Source organism: Dicentrarchus labrax, unplaced genomic scaffold, assembly GCF_905237075.1.
Source record: "Dicentrarchus labrax unplaced genomic scaffold, dlabrax2021, whole genome shotgun sequence".
Taxonomy (NCBI): domain Eukaryota; kingdom Metazoa; phylum Chordata; class Actinopteri; family Moronidae; genus Dicentrarchus; species Dicentrarchus labrax.
In genome coordinates this window covers 21,080,520-21,099,503 of record NW_026136701.1, presented here as the reverse complement: position 1 = coordinate 21,099,503, position 18,984 = coordinate 21,080,520, and the positions used below count along the sequence as shown (strand labels likewise).

At 38.2% G+C, this 18,984-nt stretch overlaps 1 protein-coding gene across 6 annotated transcripts; it reads right to left on the bottom strand.

Moving 5' to 3' along the window:
- Window positions 1-41: 41 nt before the first annotated feature.
- Window positions 42-18,038, bottom strand: cc2d1b (coiled-coil and C2 domain containing 1B). Of its 6 annotated transcripts, none has more exons than XM_051405882.1 (26): window positions 17,932-18,038; window positions 17,504-17,642; window positions 17,266-17,410; window positions 16,399-16,502; window positions 15,007-15,123; window positions 14,343-14,489; window positions 13,222-13,522; window positions 12,436-12,554; window positions 11,475-11,553; window positions 10,951-11,034; window positions 10,311-10,456; window positions 9,760-9,832; window positions 9,405-9,544; window positions 9,190-9,310; window positions 8,391-8,563; window positions 7,775-7,900; window positions 7,192-7,250; window positions 6,809-6,925; window positions 5,821-5,894; window positions 5,487-5,545; window positions 5,319-5,370; window positions 4,055-4,154; window positions 3,399-3,489; window positions 3,180-3,302; window positions 3,058-3,100; window positions 42-2,437 (listed from the first exon to the last, which is right to left on the bottom strand). In XM_051405882.1, exons 2-25 carry the CDS (start codon window positions 17,564-17,566, stop codon window positions 3,089-3,091), a joined length of 2,625 nt encoding a protein of 874 aa, XP_051261842.1. In that variant the 5' UTR covers window positions 17,567-17,642; window positions 17,932-18,038; the 3' UTR covers window positions 42-2,437; window positions 3,058-3,088. The 6 variants fall into 6 exon arrangements, with proteins under 6 accessions (XP_051261842.1, XP_051261922.1, XP_051262012.1 ...); XM_051405962.1 differs by having other exon boundaries at window positions 14,343-14,486; XM_051406052.1 differs by lacking the exons at window positions 17,504-17,642; window positions 17,932-18,038 and adding an exon at window positions 16,934-17,122 and having other exon boundaries at window positions 17,266-17,402.
- Window positions 18,039-18,984: the final 946 nt, after the last annotated feature.

Below are 18,984 nucleotides of genomic sequence, written 5' to 3'. Positions count from 1 at the left end.
GGAAGAAACTTTGAAAAAAAAAACCCATCACAATGCAAAAGTAAAAGCTTTTCTTTTAATTGGTACATTGTTTTGTTTTTAAGCAGGGTCCACAATTAAAAACAAAATATAGCCTTGATTCTGTTTTCGTAGCATTTAGTAAATATAAACATGACATCATTCATCTTTGTAAACAAGTAGGTGATGAAAATGTTTCCACAGACGATGAAATGACGGATTATAACGGTTTCTAATCGATCAGGCCAACGTTTGTCATTAAACTGAACGTCATATGAGCGTCACATCGATGCTGACAGAGAGAAATGTTGTGACCACAGTAACATTTGGCAACTGAATAACGTTGCAGACGGCGTTGAGGTAAAGCTGTTGCTAATGGAAACGTATGTAGTTGGCTCAGTAGGTTTGTTATGGCTTCTTCTTCTTCTTGTGTGCAGCATTTGAGTCGATGCTGCAGGTGAAACTTTAAAGGGTCAGTTCACTCAAAAACAACGTTGGTTTCTCTTTAATAACTCATCAGACGTTTGTGAAAAGATCAATCTCACCAATAATGTCCATTTAGTAGCTGTTAGAAATATAGTCGTTCTTTCAGAGGCACTTTAAGGATTTATTGTAAATTAATTATTTGTCCTTCAAAAAACAACTTTTTTTTCCAGTTGTGATTTCCTTTAAGAAGCACAAACTAACTCTATATAATCCTAATATAAATATCGGCACTAAACTATCTAAAAGCTTTGAGTCATCTGGGTGAACTGGCCCCTTAAAATCATCCAAATGTTCAATATCTGCTGCATAGTTGTAAAAGTCGTTCCATTCAAAGGAAGAGTTTTGAGGAATAAACTTATTGGCTTTCCTGTCGAGAGTTCAGTGAGAAGATCTTTACCACTTCCTCTTGTTTGAGGTTTAAATATGAAACTGGAGCTCGGTCCGATCCGGACTCAGTCAATAGGTGGAGCCGAATGAAGCCTGGTTACAGAAAACAAACGCCTTAAGCCTTAATATAATTTAAACATGTGAGTTAACTCAATAATTCACCCCCATACGGTTGTCATGAGCGGGGAAATAAGTTATAAAGACCAAAACTGTGTTTATTTCTGTTGTTCTGACTGGAAGCAGAGTGGAAACAGCTAGTCACCAACAAATATTTACAGCAAGTTTCTCCCTCTGAAAAGTTTTTACATTTCTGTCTGTGTGCAGATTAAATAAAAAAATACAACCGATGTTAATCAGTGAACTTTAGAAGAGTGTAATTTTAAACTAGGCTAACAGTGTCCTGTGGTATCGATCTTCTCGTCTAACTCTCTGCAAGAAAAATAAAAATAAGTGTATTTCCCAAAAGGTTTAGAACTCTTCTTTTAACTAAAATACGTACAGGATGCAAAGTTTAGTCATCATCTGACTCTTTAACCATCTCATAATGTGTGTTTGCCTTTAATATTAAACTAATATTTAGCTTCATAGACTGACTCTTTACAACTAAAGATCAGTTAAACTCAGCTCAGTTGTGCAATCGAGTGTAAACAAGACAAATATATAAATCTAACAACTAAAAGCCGCAGATAAGAGTGCAGTTTAGTGACCACAGTTAGCGTTGGAGGACTAATCAAACTGGGAGTGTAATAACAATAATTATACAGTCGTACCTTCGATAACGTCATCATTTCTTGGCTTTTTCTCCTGTGAAACGTGTGTGAGGGTGCTGCATCTGCTCGCCTTCTCAAAACCAGGTGACTTGTGGGTTGAAAAACTAAAAAACAAAAAAAACCAGCCCGTGTCCCGTCACATACCAACAGGTTCGGCAGACAAAAGGCAGATTTTCAAATAAGTGCAGGATCTTACAGCAACTGTGATTACTTTGGTATTAGTGCATAGGTGCAGTTCTAGATACCAGCTCTGTATAATATGAAGGAAATATGTACACATTCTTTGATATATATATTAACTAGAGTCATGTCTGGGGCAGCAGGATCAGGTTAGCTCGACACTGAGCCCCCCCCCCTTCTGCCGTCCTCCAGGAGGATGAACCCTCGTCTCCACCTCGTCTGCCTGCTTTCCTCCTGAGCTTTTTATCTGTGCGATTCATCATTGATGACTCAAAAGAGACGACTACCCTCCTCCCTTTCCTCCCTTTCCTCCCTCCCGCCTCGACCTGTCCATCAGCTGGTGTCATCGGTCGCTCAGGCTGGAGAGACTTCATGTCAGTGAGCCACAGACCAGCTGACCTACAGTGAACCAGCTCCATGTCTCCTCCTGGTGGACTGCGAGTGTGAAAGGGAGCTCTGGTGTCTTGCAAGTGTGCAAAAAAGTTTTTTTTTTTTTTTAAAAACAAGTCAAAGACCCGTGTTGGTCTGAGTTCAGTCTGTAGAACAACAGACCGTCCTCGTCACGTCCGAAACGCTGTCCTTCCTCCTCCGGGTGTTTCTGATTGAGTGCCTTTAATCTGCGAGACAGAGGAGCCGTTATCAGAATCAAACGCACCCAAACGTTTAAGATCTACATGGAGGCTTCTATTAATGTGGTATTAGGTGATTCAGAGACTAATATTATGTTATTAATCACATTATCACATATAATGTTTATTTAACGTCACTTTATTCTAAAAGTGTCTTTTCAAAAACTTTCACAAACGGCAAAGATGCGGCTAGTAGGAATTATTTATTTGTTTATTTATTACTATTTATTAATTTCAGATCTTTTAAAGATGTTTATATAATTAAAAATAACATCCAGTAAAAGATCCACTGTTGTAATTCCATCTTGTTAAATCGTACAAAAACTGAGCTGACCTCTATATAAAAAGTTATTTGTAGAATTAATTCTTTGTATTGATTAAACAAACAAGCTATAATTAAGTTAATTAGTCAGCTTTAAAGCGCCAGTAGGTGAATTCTGTTACCTTTGGACAGTTCCTAGTCTTTATGCTAAGCTAACCTAACCAACTACTGGCTGTAGTTTTATATTTAATATACAGACTGGCATCAATCGTCTCATCCTCTCAGATATAAAGTTAAAATAACTGTCTATAAATAACAAATATAATTGAGTTACATTTAAAATTACCTTTCTATTGAGAATTTTCTTGCAGCAGCTTCTAAACGAGAACCTTAGAAGATAAAAAAGAAACAACGTCAGAAGTTTTACACAACCTCAGCAAAAATATAAACTGTGTATTTTAATGTTACCTTCGACTGGTCGATCACCAGCCAGCGCTCGGTGCTCGTCTGCATGTCCTGTCCGCTCAGAGGCTCCCGCAGGCGGATCTTCACCTCGACGCGACCTCCTGTGGGCTTCCGACCGTCCATCACCTGACAGGAGAGACACAACTGTTGAGCCTCCACGATTTACGACGTATGTCTCTCAATCAGCTTTGTTTTATGGAGTTGTGTGTTCGATCGACTCACCTCTACGATCTCCCTGATTTCGCTCTGTGACTCCAGTTTGTCCAGCTTTACGAGGGCCGTCCCGATCGGCTTGTCGCTCCGCAAGAACCCTCTGAGAGACGACACACAGCAACAGTCTCAACACAAAGATACTAGATACTCTGACATGAATACAGATATGATATGATAAAATAACTTTACTTATAATATATATATATATATATATATTATAAGTTATATATTGTGTTTTTCACTCCTTTCCTTTCACTCAAATACAAAAATTAACTGGCAGCAACTTCAGACACGATTGAAGCTGCAGTCCTAAGGTTTTAATATGAAGATATATCAGGGTAACAAATAAATAAATAGTACCCAAATATGTTTTTGTAAAACTACAAATGTGAATTTTAGTAAATATTATAACATATGAATATTGAGCCATGATAATCATTACAATATGAACTCATTGTGTATTCATACTCAGCTGTATTGATGTTGTTCTGTCAGAGTCAGAGTCAGAACTATTTTTATTGATGCATTTTAAGAAGCTTCGACTTCTAGTTGAACCACAAACCCCCAAAAAAACATTCCCCTCACTGAAGTCTCATACAGTCGTTGCAGTAAGTGGGGAGGTTTCCCTGCAGTGTGAGCAGCTCCGTCGGAGATCGGTGACTCACCCTTTGTGCAGCAGCTCCAGCTTGATGCCTTTAGACGCCACCACCCTCCTGAAGCCGCGGTGGTTACGGTTGATTGACAGGTTGAAGCTCTGGTTATATTCTGGAGAGAAGAAGAGATTAAGGATGAAGAGGTGCAGCGTTCTGAGACGTTAAATAAAAAGTGTTTCAGACAAAAAAATAAACAATAAATACAGTTTGTTTTTGTATTTTTCTACCTGTAAACATCCATATTAACCTACAATGGCATGTAAATTATAGTTTTATTATTACTGTTTTATTTGCTCTAACCTGATGCTATACATGAGGGGTAGATATGAAGAGTCCTATCAGCATTAAGATCAACATTAAGATCAACATTAAGATCAGATTAAAACTTTAAAACACATCACCAATCTGTTATTTTATTCCATCTATACGAGCAAGGTGCATAACAACATTAAAGAAACATGTTTCTACAATAATTAGGACACTGTAATTATATAGGAGAGCACTGAACCAGAAGTCTGCCATCCTGATGAACATATTTATAATAATAATAAAGATCTTTAGTTATTTTATTTTGAAATAAAACACCACTCATATAGTCATAAACATAAATGTTTTATCCCAGAAAATAATCACAAAAATAGATTTTAAAAATGTATGAAATAAGGATATTTAATTTTAATGGTTTGTGGATTTACTTTTACTTGTAGCATCACATTAATAAAAAACTTAAATGTTTTGCAGAGGTGAAAAGTACCAAAGTACAAACACTTAAATACTGTACTTAAGATGTTTTTTCAAGATTCTACTTTACTTTAGTTTTCGGACAACTTCTCCTACATTACAACAAATCTCTGAACTTTCTACTCCTGACATTGTTAAAACTGTCTCGTTACTTTAGTTTTAATACATTTGAGGGGTGATAGACATCAAGATCGGTGCATATCACACATGAGAGCTGAAGACTCAACCCTCAGTTAGAGTCACACAGAAACAGCCAGTAGGAATATCCTCAAGAGAAACAAAGAGACTTTTTGCTTTAATAAGTAAGTATATTATTTTATTATCTGTACTTCTACTTGAGTGAAGAATGTGTGCACTTCTGTCACCTCTGATGTATTGAGGGTTTAATCTTCAGACAGTCTGAAGAGATGTTAACAAAGGACAGTCGATACCTTCAGCGCTTAATGAATGGTGTTTGAGTTCAGTATAATATTCTGAAAATAAAATCTACACACATCCACGTTGTCGTCACACAAACAGACAGTTTATGTCTCACCTGGCGAGTTAGTGTTCTTGATGACAGCCGTTTTGTGTTTCTGCGGCTGCTCCTGGTGGCAACAAAAACGGGAAAAACAAACAGTTTCAGGAGAAAAGTCGGCCGTACGAACCGTCTCAGCGAGCACGTGGTTGACTGAGAGAATGGAAACGAGCTGAAGTCTCTTACCGTGCTCGGGTAGGGGAAGTCAAACTTTACGTAGGCATCCAGATCGTTTGTTTGGATCCCTGAAGGAGAAAGTTTGTCACAAAGCAAAGTTAATAATCATCATGGCAACTCAATTTAAGAGAGTTTCACTTCAAACTGAAAACAAGAACAAACACAAAAAGAAAAATACAAAATGAAAAGTTAAAATTTCCACCAGAAACAAAGTGAAAAAACATAATTTTAAGGCTTCTTTAATTGAACTGAAGGTATAAAACACCACTTCTCAGAACAGTTTCATGTGAACCAACCATACAGTGTTTATAAAGGACTGATCGGTGAAGCTTTTTGTTTTTACCACTAGGAGCAGGAAGATTCATCCCTTTGACAATAATGACAACCATGTCAGTGCTGCTCAGCTCCGGAAATATCCTGAAAGGGAGCGAAAGAAGAAAGAAAAGACAGAGATTTACTGCCTTGGCATCTACGTTAAGTACAAGTAAAGTTAAAGTGCTTTAGGAAATAATAATAGAAAGGGTGAAGGAGAACATCAGAGGTGACACACTAATTATAACCTCAACAATAAACATAATGTTGAATTAACACCAGTCAGACAGGGTAAGAAAACACTGAGCATTATAACCTTCTTAAATGTAGAATTTGTGGCAGATCTGTTGTATTGGATTGTATTAAATTGTACGCCATATTTTTAAACATTCAATACCTTTATTACTAATGAATCAGAACTTGTCAGGACTTAAGAACATTTTAAAGTTCAATCAGCGTTTCTCAAACTTTTTACACCACATGTAAAATATAAACAACAACAGGATCATATGCCGACTTATTCCCCTACAGACAGCTCACACAGGAGGCAGGTTTATTCCTAATAAGATTATTTACTGTTGACTGAATTGAATCTTGAACATAATCAGTTTGAGAATCAGAGATTTGGTGGAAAACGTCGTACTTCTTCCTAATAGTTCCTGTTTGAAACAACGACTGCGGTGTTTTTGAATCATTTATTTTCCCTTCACTTACTATCTTACCATCACATTTTATCTTGTAGCTAATTATGGATGCACGCATGAGTACGCAGCAGACTGATAAATTATATATATAAATAATAATGCAGGAAATTATTATTTATTCTTTTAAATTACATTTCAGTGATCTTATAATTCAATATATGTATTAGTGAGTATTGTGTTTTTAAATTACTTTATTTTATTCTTAAAAAAATATATTTCAGAAGTTCCTCTACGTACCACTAGAGGCGGCTGGCGTCCCACCAGCGGTACACGTACTACAGTATTAGAACCATCGATCTAAAGTAAAGCGCCCACCTGACGGTGTGAAACGACCTCTCCTCAAAGTGATGTTTAGGAGGAGGCAGACCTCTCGACTGCGCCAACTTCAACACCTCCAGACTCTTCTTACAACTCTCCGCCATCTTCTCAAACCTGCAGCGCACGCACACGCACACACACACACACACACACACACACACACACACACACACACACACACACACACACACACTGAGAACTTGTGGGTTTGTCAGACAAAATATCTGATAACATCACTTTAAACTCTGGCGACATTTTATAGACATAATCCAGTTTAATCCAAATAGATGTTCTGCTAAAGAAAACAGTTTCAGGCTTTCTCCGGTGTTCTAACGGAGTTTGGAGTTTGTATGTAAACTTAAAAACTGTTCACTGCTTACTTTGTTGTCTGGGAGACGTTCCCCAGGTGTGTGAATTGCTTGGAGTGAGTCATACATTTCTAAAAAGGGGGAAAGAAATCTCAGGAGATCTCAAGGAAAATGTTTGTCTTCACAACAAGAAAAGAACAACGTGTGCAGAGCAACGAGACGGATTAGAGTTTCTTCTGGAGGATCTGGGATTTAAACATTGAAGTTTACTCGTATGATAAAAATGTTAAAAGTTGTAATTCGTATCTTATCACCGCGTAATCAATAAGCTGAAATTCTTAATTTTGTATATATAAATAATGTTTTTATTAACCCATGAAGATGACAAACATCAATGTTATTTATCCTGATAACAGCTCGGCCTAATTTAACTTTTATAAACTTCATTTCATTTGAATTTTTATTTTAGAAAAATGTTCAAGCTTCCAAATTCTGGTGAGAAATGTAAATTAATCCAATTTCAAACATGAGCTGTGGTTGGAAAAGATGTCCATAAATATTAACATACTTTTCTTCTCAGAAATGAATTAATGGAATAACAACAGTGGACACAACATCGTAACAATCTGTAATCGTCTTTTTCCTGCAGCTTTACCTCATACTGCTCTTTGAGGATCTTTGCCAGCTGTGTGTAAACCTGCTCGGCTTTCTCTGAGATCTGCACGTCACTGTGATGGACCAGGATGAAGTCCTCGTCTTCGTCACCAGGGGGCGACGGCACCTGCAGATACAGGACAGAGAGAGAGAGTCGGATTTGGTTATTATTTAGTACCAATTCAGTGACATAACTGACTGTAGTTTCAGGTTTTAGCAATGCACCTTTGGTTAGCTCTTCCTGCTTTTAATTACTGATCAATAAAAAATCCTAATGCATGTTTTGTTTTGCCTCATTTTATCTCTGAATGTGACATTTTTTAAGCCACTGCTCTTGGTTGCACTGACACACCATAAAAGAGTTCAACTTATTCTAGGGAGAGAAAAATCTGAATTAAGACAATTTCCCACAAACAGGAAACAGATGTTTTCTTCAGCAGAAGAATAAACGCAGCTCAATTAATCAAACTGTGAGATCACATCTGAGCTAATTTTTATGTAACAAATAACCATAATCACCCCCCTACTCTCATCCAAATCCATTTCCACTGACTCATTAAGGCCCATTTATAACCCCAAAAGTCTTCAGTTGACTGCCAGTAGCAGAGAAAACTCACCGTGCTGATGTCCACAGTTTTGCCGCTGCGTGCTGCTTCGATTATCGGGTCGAAGCCCTTGGCGGTGCGGAGGAAAACCTTGGCCTGCTCCATGTCGTTCTTCTGCTTCGCCTGCAGAGCCGCCTTCATGTACTGCTTCTTCCTGCCCTCCAGGAACTCCAGCTGCTGAACCGCTGGAGGACGAAGACAGAGAGGAAATACCAAGTAAAACAATTGTAAACAACCAGACGCAAAGCAAATTAATTAGGGGATGAAAGTTAAAGCTACAACATTAAATCAAGTTTATTAATACAGAACGTCTGAAAGAACCAGAGTTGACCAAAGTGAATGTCACATCAACAGCAAAGACATTTACATTGAAATAGTAGTAAAAAGGCACAAAATATATAGAAACACAAGGCGATATCTAATATGTGCGCAAATGTGAAACAGAAACAACAAAACTTGAATTACTATAAACTGAGTTCTTAAATTTGTAAGAAGGACAAACCTCAACCTCAACCATTCTCAATTCTTATACATAAAACATGATTACTTCTATAACTGGATGAAGTCCTGTACAAGCAAACCAGAGGTTCAGTAACACCTTTAATTTAACAGTCTAAAACCTTAAAATATACAATTTACTGTCATATATGGCACTTAATTGTTAAGCGTAACGTCACAGAACTGAGTGACTTCCTGTGGATGTTCGCTGCTACAGAGACAACCGGTGTATTTAAAAATCTCTCTATCTCTGTCACACCAGAGGTTGAACTGAGTGTATTTGAAGGACGTGTTGTTTCCTTTTAGGACCGACCTGTTGGTGAGAGTCGGTCCCTGGCTGCTGCTCTGTCAGGTGACGCTGACGGTGTCCTTTTCCTTCCTTGACCAGCGGTGGGGACGTCTAACGTGGGCTTCTGTGGAACAGCCGGCTTAGACTGAACACCAAACACAAAACAACTGTATCAACAATTCATCCACAAAAAAAAAAAACCTAATAAAATAAATTATAACATACTGATGACAACCCACCTCCTCTTCCGTCTCTTCATCTTCTTCTTCATCTGCTATTTCGGTAACATCGGTGGAGGTAAGTTTATCAGCTGCCACCAGAGCGGCGACGAATCCCTGCTCGGCTCCTGTCGCCTTCTGTCCCGGGATCGGAGGAAAACCTGAAAGATATAAAAGTTCTCAATCTGACGCTGCGATCTAGATTTACTCTTTTGGTCAAAAAGGACAAAAACACGTCTTGTGGCGCCGCTACAGAGACTCACTGACAGCACACAGTTAACACCTCGGGAATACAGAACCGGAAACACAAATCCGATTTTACGGAGCTCGGAAATTACCCTCAACTTAAAGAACATGAATCATAAAAGAATCTCACCAGGGGGAACCGGCAGCTCCTCAAAGTTTACTGCTTTTCCTGCTTTGTGAGCTCGGATGGCACTCTGGTATTGCTGCAGGAGGAGAGAGGGATATGCTAATGTAATGGGGGTAAAAGGAGGAGAGACTTGTTGCTGTAAAGTGCTCGTAAAGTATAATATTTCTGAGGAGGGTGCCATTGTTGTTTTGTCCATTCTTAGTTTACTTTATTCATATACTTTGAAGATTAAAGTCAAATCTCTTTCATTGTGTCTTTACAGGTCCAGTGTGTAACATTTAGGCTCTATTGGCAGATGTAGAATATAATAATATATAATAAATGTGTTTTCATTGGTGTAAAATCACCTGAAAATAAGAATCCTTGTGTGTTTGTTACCTTAAAATAAAGCTTTTTTACACACTGTTATACTGAATGGATGTTTAACTTGTTTCACAGCTGAATTTTATACTGATGTGCCAGCTTTGTTGTATTTATTACACCAGTAACTGAGAGACAATCGAGTATAAATACTGAACATAACACAGTTTTAGTAGGAGAGTCTCTCCTTGTACCTTGGCGATGCGGTCGTGCATTCGGGCCTTGCGGTCGTCCCCACTGGCTTTGGCCTGATTGGACGCCTCCACATACTTGGCCCGTCTCTGCTCGAGAGCCTCCAGCACGTCTTTGGGAGCCGCGGGGGCTGATGGGGGGTCAGAGGCTGAGGCGGGGGTGAGGCAACAACACAGTGTTTGGTTTTTAAGCTAAAAGCATGCTAATATTTGCTAATTAGCACTAAACAGTAAAGTACAGCTGAGGCTAGTGAGAACGTAATTATTTATGCAGGTATTTGATCATAAACTAAAGTATTAAACGAATGTAAATGTCAGGAAATCATAGTTGACAGTTGAATATAACCACAGAGATGTTTGACTGAATTATAATTAGTTCTGTTCACTCATTATCACCTATTATCAGCGTATTGTTGTTTTTTTACAAACAGCCTCTGTGGGCGCGCTGTGCACGACACCAGCAGTGTGTTTTCTTCACTTTGAAGTCACCTCTTGTGTTAACCCTGAAGCTGACATTAGCTGATATGAATACCGACAAGAGAAGTAGGAGGGTGATCGGAAAAAGAACTGCACGTCTGCACAAAAATAAAACATTACCACAACAATACAAGCAAATATATATAGTTGTTGACATTATTATCACCTGGAGCTGCTGCAACCGGTTGGGTGGCCTCTATTTTTTGCCCCGGGGATGTTTCCTTCACTGGAGCTGAGCTTCCTTCTGAACCTAAACACACAAGATGAATTAAAACATACAGAAGCAGGTACAACAGGCTTTATTGACTCTGCAGAAGATGTGTCTGGAACCTACTGATTATATATTTCCTCATCTACATTCCCTTTCCTGAAAGACCCTCGTGACCACCGTTGGATTTCTAGAATAGTTGATGTACTATATTATATCATTTAAAATGTTTATTGTTCTGCTGTTGCTCCTGTTTTTTTTTTCTATCTTACTACAACAGATCTTAAAACCCACTTATTCTTGGATTTTTCAAGATTTTCTTGGAATTTGAATTGGATTTATTGTGTTTTATACACGTATTCTCTTCTGTATCTTATATTTCCCACAATATTCCTTCTGTGTATCACCTTATAACTTCTGTTTTTAAAAGAACTATACTAGACTATCATAAAAACACTTTAATACTAATAATCGTTCCTTACCCTGTCCGGGAGATGGAGGAAGGCCACTCAGGTCGACTGCTTGTCCTTTCTCCAACGCCTCAATCACTGCATCGAACCTCTGCGCCAAAAAATACCAAAAACCCCAAACTCTGTCAGACATAATAATGGTCTTTGTTCACTTCCAAATTGCTGGCATGTTTCACATACTTGAGAGAGAAATCCTGCAGTCAGAATATGCAGCAACAGGACCAGACAACAGACTGCACAGACAACAACATGTAACTGTATGTTTGACTCTAAATATTAAAAAATAAATATTTCTGAGACATACAAAAAAATCTAATTTGGGTTAGTTTCATGACTGATGTCTGGTATATAAACTTAAATATAATGTTAAATGTTGATATAAGTTAAAAGTACAGGAGGACCATAATTCTGAACAAAAACAAGAAAAATAGCAGTTTTATTTTGCAATAATCCTGCAAGGCATCAGGTTAAAAAACAATGTGTGTGTGTCTACAGTCGATTGTCACAAAGCAGCTGCTGCTACATTCCTACAGCAGAAACTTGCTCTGCTTAGCAAAATAGTTTGAATGCCGCTTCCAGTTCAGCAGAAACAAGGCTTCATTATGTGCATTTAGCTTGCAGCGATATAAAAGGTACAGAAAACGTAACGGAGAGAATGAAGGAAGTCGTTTAAAGTGTAACTCAGCAACTATACATGTTATTTAATTATAAGGAAAAGACAAGAGGGATTTTACCTGCTGATATTGGATGTTGCCAAAAGCTCAAAATAAACAGAACTAATTAGAATTTTTATCTTGAAATTTTCAAAAACAAAAAAGTCCTCCAGACTTTATCAGGTTACACATCATTTATAAAACGCTGGCACACAACTGAGAAAACATTTTCAGAATATTAAAATGTATGCAAAAACTGTGTTACTGAACCACTGCTGATACAAATTTCTGCACAGCAGGTGTGTTGTCTTTCCACTCACCTTGCTGGTCTTGAAGTAAAGCCGAGCTTGCTCCACGTCTCCCTGCTTCTTGGCTCTCAGAGCTGCCATCTTGTATTCCTTCTGCCTCTCCAAGAGCAGCGTCTTGGTTGCCTCGTTCGCTGTGGATTCACGGGACAGAAACACACAACAATTACCGCAGTGAAAAGGTCACATGCATCTCATATTGAGGAGCTAGAAAAACAACCACTTTCCCTGTAGAATGTAATATATCTGTCAGACAGATAAACTGAGTATGTTGATTAACAATTATTATGAGGAAGAGAGGAAATGTTCCATTGCTTGTGACTTAATTCCTATTTAAAGCAGTGTATTGTATGTAAACTGTGCTGGAATACAGAATGGGGGAATCATATTAAAGATCGAACTAAAGTTTACGTGTACATGGTTATTTAGCCTGGTGAATCAACATTTAACCAACTCGTGTCTAATTTAGGGCCAAATCAACATTTCCTTCGTGTCCACAAGCGCACAAATCTCGCTACTTACCAATCCTAAACATGAGCCCCCCCCAGTTTCAGTATGTTTGATATATCAGTTTATATGGCAACATCTACATCTTTTAGCCACCTTTGTTACCTTGTTTTAGTCTTTGTAAATTGAATAAAAACATCATGTAGGGTACCCAATGTCACAGTTACACATCCCAGAAGCAAATTTTTGAGTGTCTGTGTAGTTTGTAAGTTATGGTGATAATGTAGGCTCTCAGTAGGCCCTATAATATATATAGTATATCATAAAATGTTGTATAATCCAACTGAAACTGACCATCTGTTTGAGGCTGGTCGGCAGGTTCCTCCGCCTGCTCCTCTGGAGATGGGACGCTGCTCAGAGCGGGCAGGGCGGAGGAGGACGACTGCTCTCCTTCACTGCTGGGTGTGACGATCTCTGGTGCAGCAGGCTGATCTGAAGGACTGGATTCAGGAGGTGAGGGTACAGGAGGAGGGGGTCGTTGGGGAGCAGCGGGACGAGAGGCGCCACTCGGGGCTCCAGTGGCAACAGGAGGAGGGATCTCCGCCTCGTTCACGGGTCTCCCTTTTTTCACAGCAGCTAACATCGTCTCCAGAGTCTGTGGAGAGTAACATTAACAATCAGTAACATCTGTAAAGGATGTACAATATATATAGTTATAAACAATGAAAGAAGAAAATGAGTAAATATCTTCAATAATGAGTTTTGAGGATTTATTTAGAAGATGATAAAACAGCATAATGTCTTCTTTTAATGAGCCAACAGTGTGATCAGATATGTAAATACCAACAGATTGTGTTTCTACAAGTCTGTAGCTTTTGGGCGTTTTGATTGATCACATAAATTATATATTATTAACATTACATAATGCTTATTGAGGAATTCATTTTCATCTGGGAAAACTGCTTTTATTTCATTGAATATACAGAATAAACTTAAGTTTGGGAATCAAATAGTGAAACTCAGATAATATAAATAATAGTTTTTACAATAAAACCTCCTCGACAGAGATAAATCAAAGTAAGATGACTAAACATACATTCAAATGACATTATCATATTAAATGGTGTTATGCTGGTGATTGAAGCAATAAAAACACTTATTAATGACTTGTGAACATTTATAAGTGCTGACTTGATGTCTTATTAAGAAAGAATAGTTTATAGTTAATGTCTTATAACGGATCTATATAAATAATAATTCATTATTTATTCATAATAAAAGCCATCAGTTACAACTTATAAACCCTTTGTAACGTCTGCCTGATGAGATAATTGTACCAACAAATCTGTGTAACATGTTAACATGTTTATAACTCATCCCATATTTTAACAATGACTAATAATAATAATAATTCATAATGGAAATGTTGCTGTAACTCTGCATGTTGAACCAACATCATCAGTATTTCCACTCACCTTCAGGCCGCGATCGTACCTCCGGGCTTTGGACGTCTCCCCTGCAGTCTTGGCGTTTTGTAAGGCCATCTTGTACGTGGCTACTCTCTCCTCCAGGGTGTGTTGGAGGCTGCCGGGCACTGCTGAAGAGACCTTTACTTCCTGCTGCTTCACCAAAACAACAGGCAGGTACTGTCAACATTGTCTGAAAACAGCTGGTGAATCTACGCTAGGTCAAGAACTCACTCTGCACACAAAAGCTTAAAAGGACTTATTTAGATATATATAGATATACTTAGATACAGGAAGAAATAAAAGACTGATTGCAGTTTATACACATCTAAATATACTTTTTAATCACTTGTTTAAAATGCTAGACAAAGTATTTTAAGTATTTTAAGTACACTGAAACACACATAAGGGAAAGTAGCCGGAAATGTGTTTGCAGGACAGCACAGACTTACCTCAAGTGCATCTATTCTACCAGTCGCATTATCAAGTAAACAACTATTGTATGCAGATAAAGTTAAACCAAAAATAAAATCAATTGTAAACCAGTGGGCCTAAAAAATACGTCTGCCCTTTCCTGTTACCGGCAACAGCTTAACTTTTCCACCATCTGACACGTATTTTGGTGGCCGGTGGTGTCAGTCACAAAGCTGGCAGAGAGCGACATGTATTGTACCTGCAGGAGCGGCGGCGGCGGAGCTTGAGGAGATTCAGCAGTGGCAGCAGAGGACGGGGAGGAAACAGTTGCAGCATCCTCAGCTTCCTCCTCACCCACCACTTCCTGTAGCTCTGCCTGATGGGGGGGAAAAATACAGCAACTGATCAACAGCCAACTTTGATTATTTGTACGCGATGCTGGATTTCAGAAGTACAGAGTGGGAGACGAGTTTTCCGTTCGACGGTTTGGTGAAAGCCTGTCTGACAAATAAAAGTTCTGTAGACTGAAATGTGCAATTAATAGACTGATTAATCTGTAAATGTGTGTAATGAAGAGGTATTTCTTCAGCATTATTGTACACAGAACACACAACCAGGTCAGATTGAGATGTTTTTTCCACTGTTTTTTGGGAATGTAACGATACACTAAACTCACGATATGATTGAAGACAAATTTATTCCTAAAACAATAATCTACTAAATATATTTTCTTTATCAAATGTAAAGAATATTTATTTATTTATGAGTTAGGGTGTAAACTGTGCAAAACAATGCTTTTTTCCTTTTCTTTGTAAGAGTTAAACGGATGTCTTTGATACCACCTTCATACCACGATTCATTTTTCATCTCACTGATTTCAATCTTGCGATTTAACCGTCTCTATCTTCACATTCACTTTACAGCACTTTTGGGTCTTGAGGTGAGCCAGTAATCAGGTGGACCTCTTCTGGTTATCATAAATGATGGTTTTGGTGTCTCTGATTGTTAAGACGAGACTGAATTCTTGAAATTACCAAATAGGAGCAGAAGGAGGAACCAGATTATCTGTCTCTGTACTGTTGTCAGGATATAGTGAAAGTCTCACTAATGTTGACAAAAAGTTATCATTCATAAAAGTTGCCAACAGCAGCTTTAACAAGGTTGAGCGGAGGATCAGTGCCGGGAATTATTAAAGAATTAAAGGACTTCCTGCTTTTTATATTTAGTAAGTTTGACTACGACTGTAATGCTGTCACAACAGGCCTCTGTAAATATTTGATCAGACAGCAGCAGCTCACTCTGAACGCTGCCGCCTCACTTCAGTCCGGATCCAACTCTGCTCTGAGTTCATGTGTCAAAGTTTATTATGAGTTAGTTACTGAAGAGATTTCTTCTTTTACCGCAGCACAAAGTAGTTCTGTACCACTCGGTTTACAACACGGGGTATTTTGTTATTTCAGACCAATAAGTACTGTATAAATGTGAAACTTGAAGTCACAGGCTCACAGTGAGTGCATGAAAGCAACGCGACACAACAATAACAACAACAACAGCCCAAAATAAATAGTTTTTTCTTTGATTGGCTGCATTGAGTTTGTCAGATTTAAACACTTAAACTCTGGTATGAGGACAAAGATAAATAAACACCAACCAATAGATCTTCATCGTCGTCCAGGTCACTGTCATCTTCATCCTCGTCCACATCCCTCATGCACTCGTCGGCCATTCTTGCGATGTCTTCCATCGGCAGCGGAGCTGCGACACAAATATCATGTAGCCAACTGGGTTTGTATGCGAGATCAATAACACGTATCACTAATGCAGCAATCTGCACGTTGTTGCAGGAGGAGTACAAAGCAACTGTAAGTGTACCTCCCGAAGGACTCGCAATGCTTTTATCTGCAGCGCTGATGGTTTTAATTCCTCTAACAGCCGATGTTGAGCTTGAAATATCAGACTTTTTATTGTAATAAAGAGAAAGAATTGAGAGACCTTTGGGAGTTTGTCCACCAAATGTAAGACCTTGAACCTCGGTCAACTTCTCCCGTCTTGTAAATGAAACTCTATCTGCTGGGCTCGCCTAGTTTTGAAGGTGGTTAAAGGTCCAGTGTGTAACATTCAGGAGGATCTATTGGCAGAAATTGAATATAATATTTATAGGTATGTTTTCATTCATGTTTAATCACCTGAATATGATAACATTTTAATTATTTCTATCTTCCATGTTGTCGCTGTCGTTTTCTCTTGACACACAACTCCCTCTCCTTCCCTCGGTCGCCAAATACAGACGCGAGTGGTGTTCAGTTAGTTTCAATCTGCATCTTCACCACTAGACGCCACTGAATCCTCCACGCTGGTCCTTTAAAGCTGTGAAGCTACAAAAAACCAGCCCCGGTAACTAAACGACTAGAGATAAAATGTGTAAACTGCCAACTAATAATAATATTAATAATAATAATAATAATAATATCAGTCTCTGTATCATGTTATTATTATAAATCCTAACCCCTGCACTCACTTTTCCCCTTCTGCCTGGCTCTTCCTCCTCCAGCAGCAGCTTTATCTCCAGTAATAGCAGCAAGTTCAGCCTCCAGATCCGGGTCGTCCAGACTCCCCTCCATCAGGATCATGTCCTCCGGGTCCAGATCCACAAACAGACCCATCTGAAACCGGGAAGTCAGAGATAAAAACATGGCGAGTTTACTCCACATGAACGTTGTTGTTGTTATTATTGTTGTTGTTGTTGTTGTTGTTACCTGTTTGGCTGCAGCAGCGCCCTGGCCTTTAGGCTGTGGTGCTCTCTTCTTCTTCCCAAACATGTTGTTGTTGTTGTTGTTGTTTGTAGTAGATAAACAACCCCTCTCTCTCTCTCTCTCTCTCTCCACCGATCTAAAACTACAAACACATCAATAAAGATCTGTTCCCTGATGTGTAACGTCACCGGTGCGGCGGTTGAACGTCATGTGAGCGGTTGTCAGGTGGCAACGGGCGGCCAACTGACGGCCAACTGACGGCCGTTACGTTAGCCGAGCGGCTAGCTGCCCTCCATGTTTCTCTCTCTCTCTCTCTCGCCTCTTTTTAAAAAGTTTGTTCAGAGAAAGAAAGAGAGAGACAGTCGCCGCCATTCAGGAGAGTTTAATCCAGCTTTTTAAAAAACAGCGTGTGTGTGTGTGTGTGTGTTTACCTGCTCGTTCACCGTTTCATCAGTTAGTTTTCAAACGGACAGTTTCATCCGTGCTTTGACATGTAAGGGGTTTGTTTGAGTACGCATGCGCGGAGAGACTGCGCGTCCGTGTTCTGGTTTGTTGTTGTTTCCGCCCCGAGTCTGGTCTGTGAGGCGGCTCAGATTATTTATTGATTAATGAGTGAAATACACAGATATTTAATGAAGTAAATTAAGTTTTGTTGTCACATACACAACCACAACGTACAGGGAGATTATTAGGCGCCTGTATCCAGAGTCTAACGAATAGATATAATAGATATAATGAAGATTAATCTGTTAATAAAATATACAAAAATCTTGAAAACTGATCAAATAAAACAGAAGATGATTATAATGTAATAAAATACAGTAACAATTGATGGTAAAACATGACTGAGTGTGAGGGAAAGTGAAACGATACAACCAGTAATGAGTTTTAGAAAAATGAAACTGAAATAATTAAATAATAATAATAATAATATATATATATATATATATTATGATATAAGGTGACATCAGTGTGACAGTGATGTATGGCAGTGGATGTATTATAAGTTATGTGTGTGTAAAGTCACTGATTGAGGACCTGAATGGCCTGAAGGAAGACACTCCTCTTCCTCCCTCTTAACTGAGGTTCAACTTAATAAATCTGTTAATTAAGTGTCAAATTAAATTTGACACTTACAATTTGAAACGTATAATAAGTTAAATGTTTCTGGTTTCATCTTTCATTTGGAATTCAATTATTGTAATATAGGAAAACCCAGAAATCTATACAATGACCTTCTTACAATACAATGTGTTTTGATAATAATATAATATATAATCATTTTATATTATATCAAATTCATATATGATATAGACATCTAACTGTATACAAGTACAATTGATAAGCAATGTTTATATATTTGATCTATTAGTAGGATTTGCTTCATGATTACAAGAATTAAGTTTCAGAGAATAAAAAATATTACATAATATGTATATAAGTCCTCAGATTTCTCTTTTTAAAGTCAGAATTCTTTAATAAAT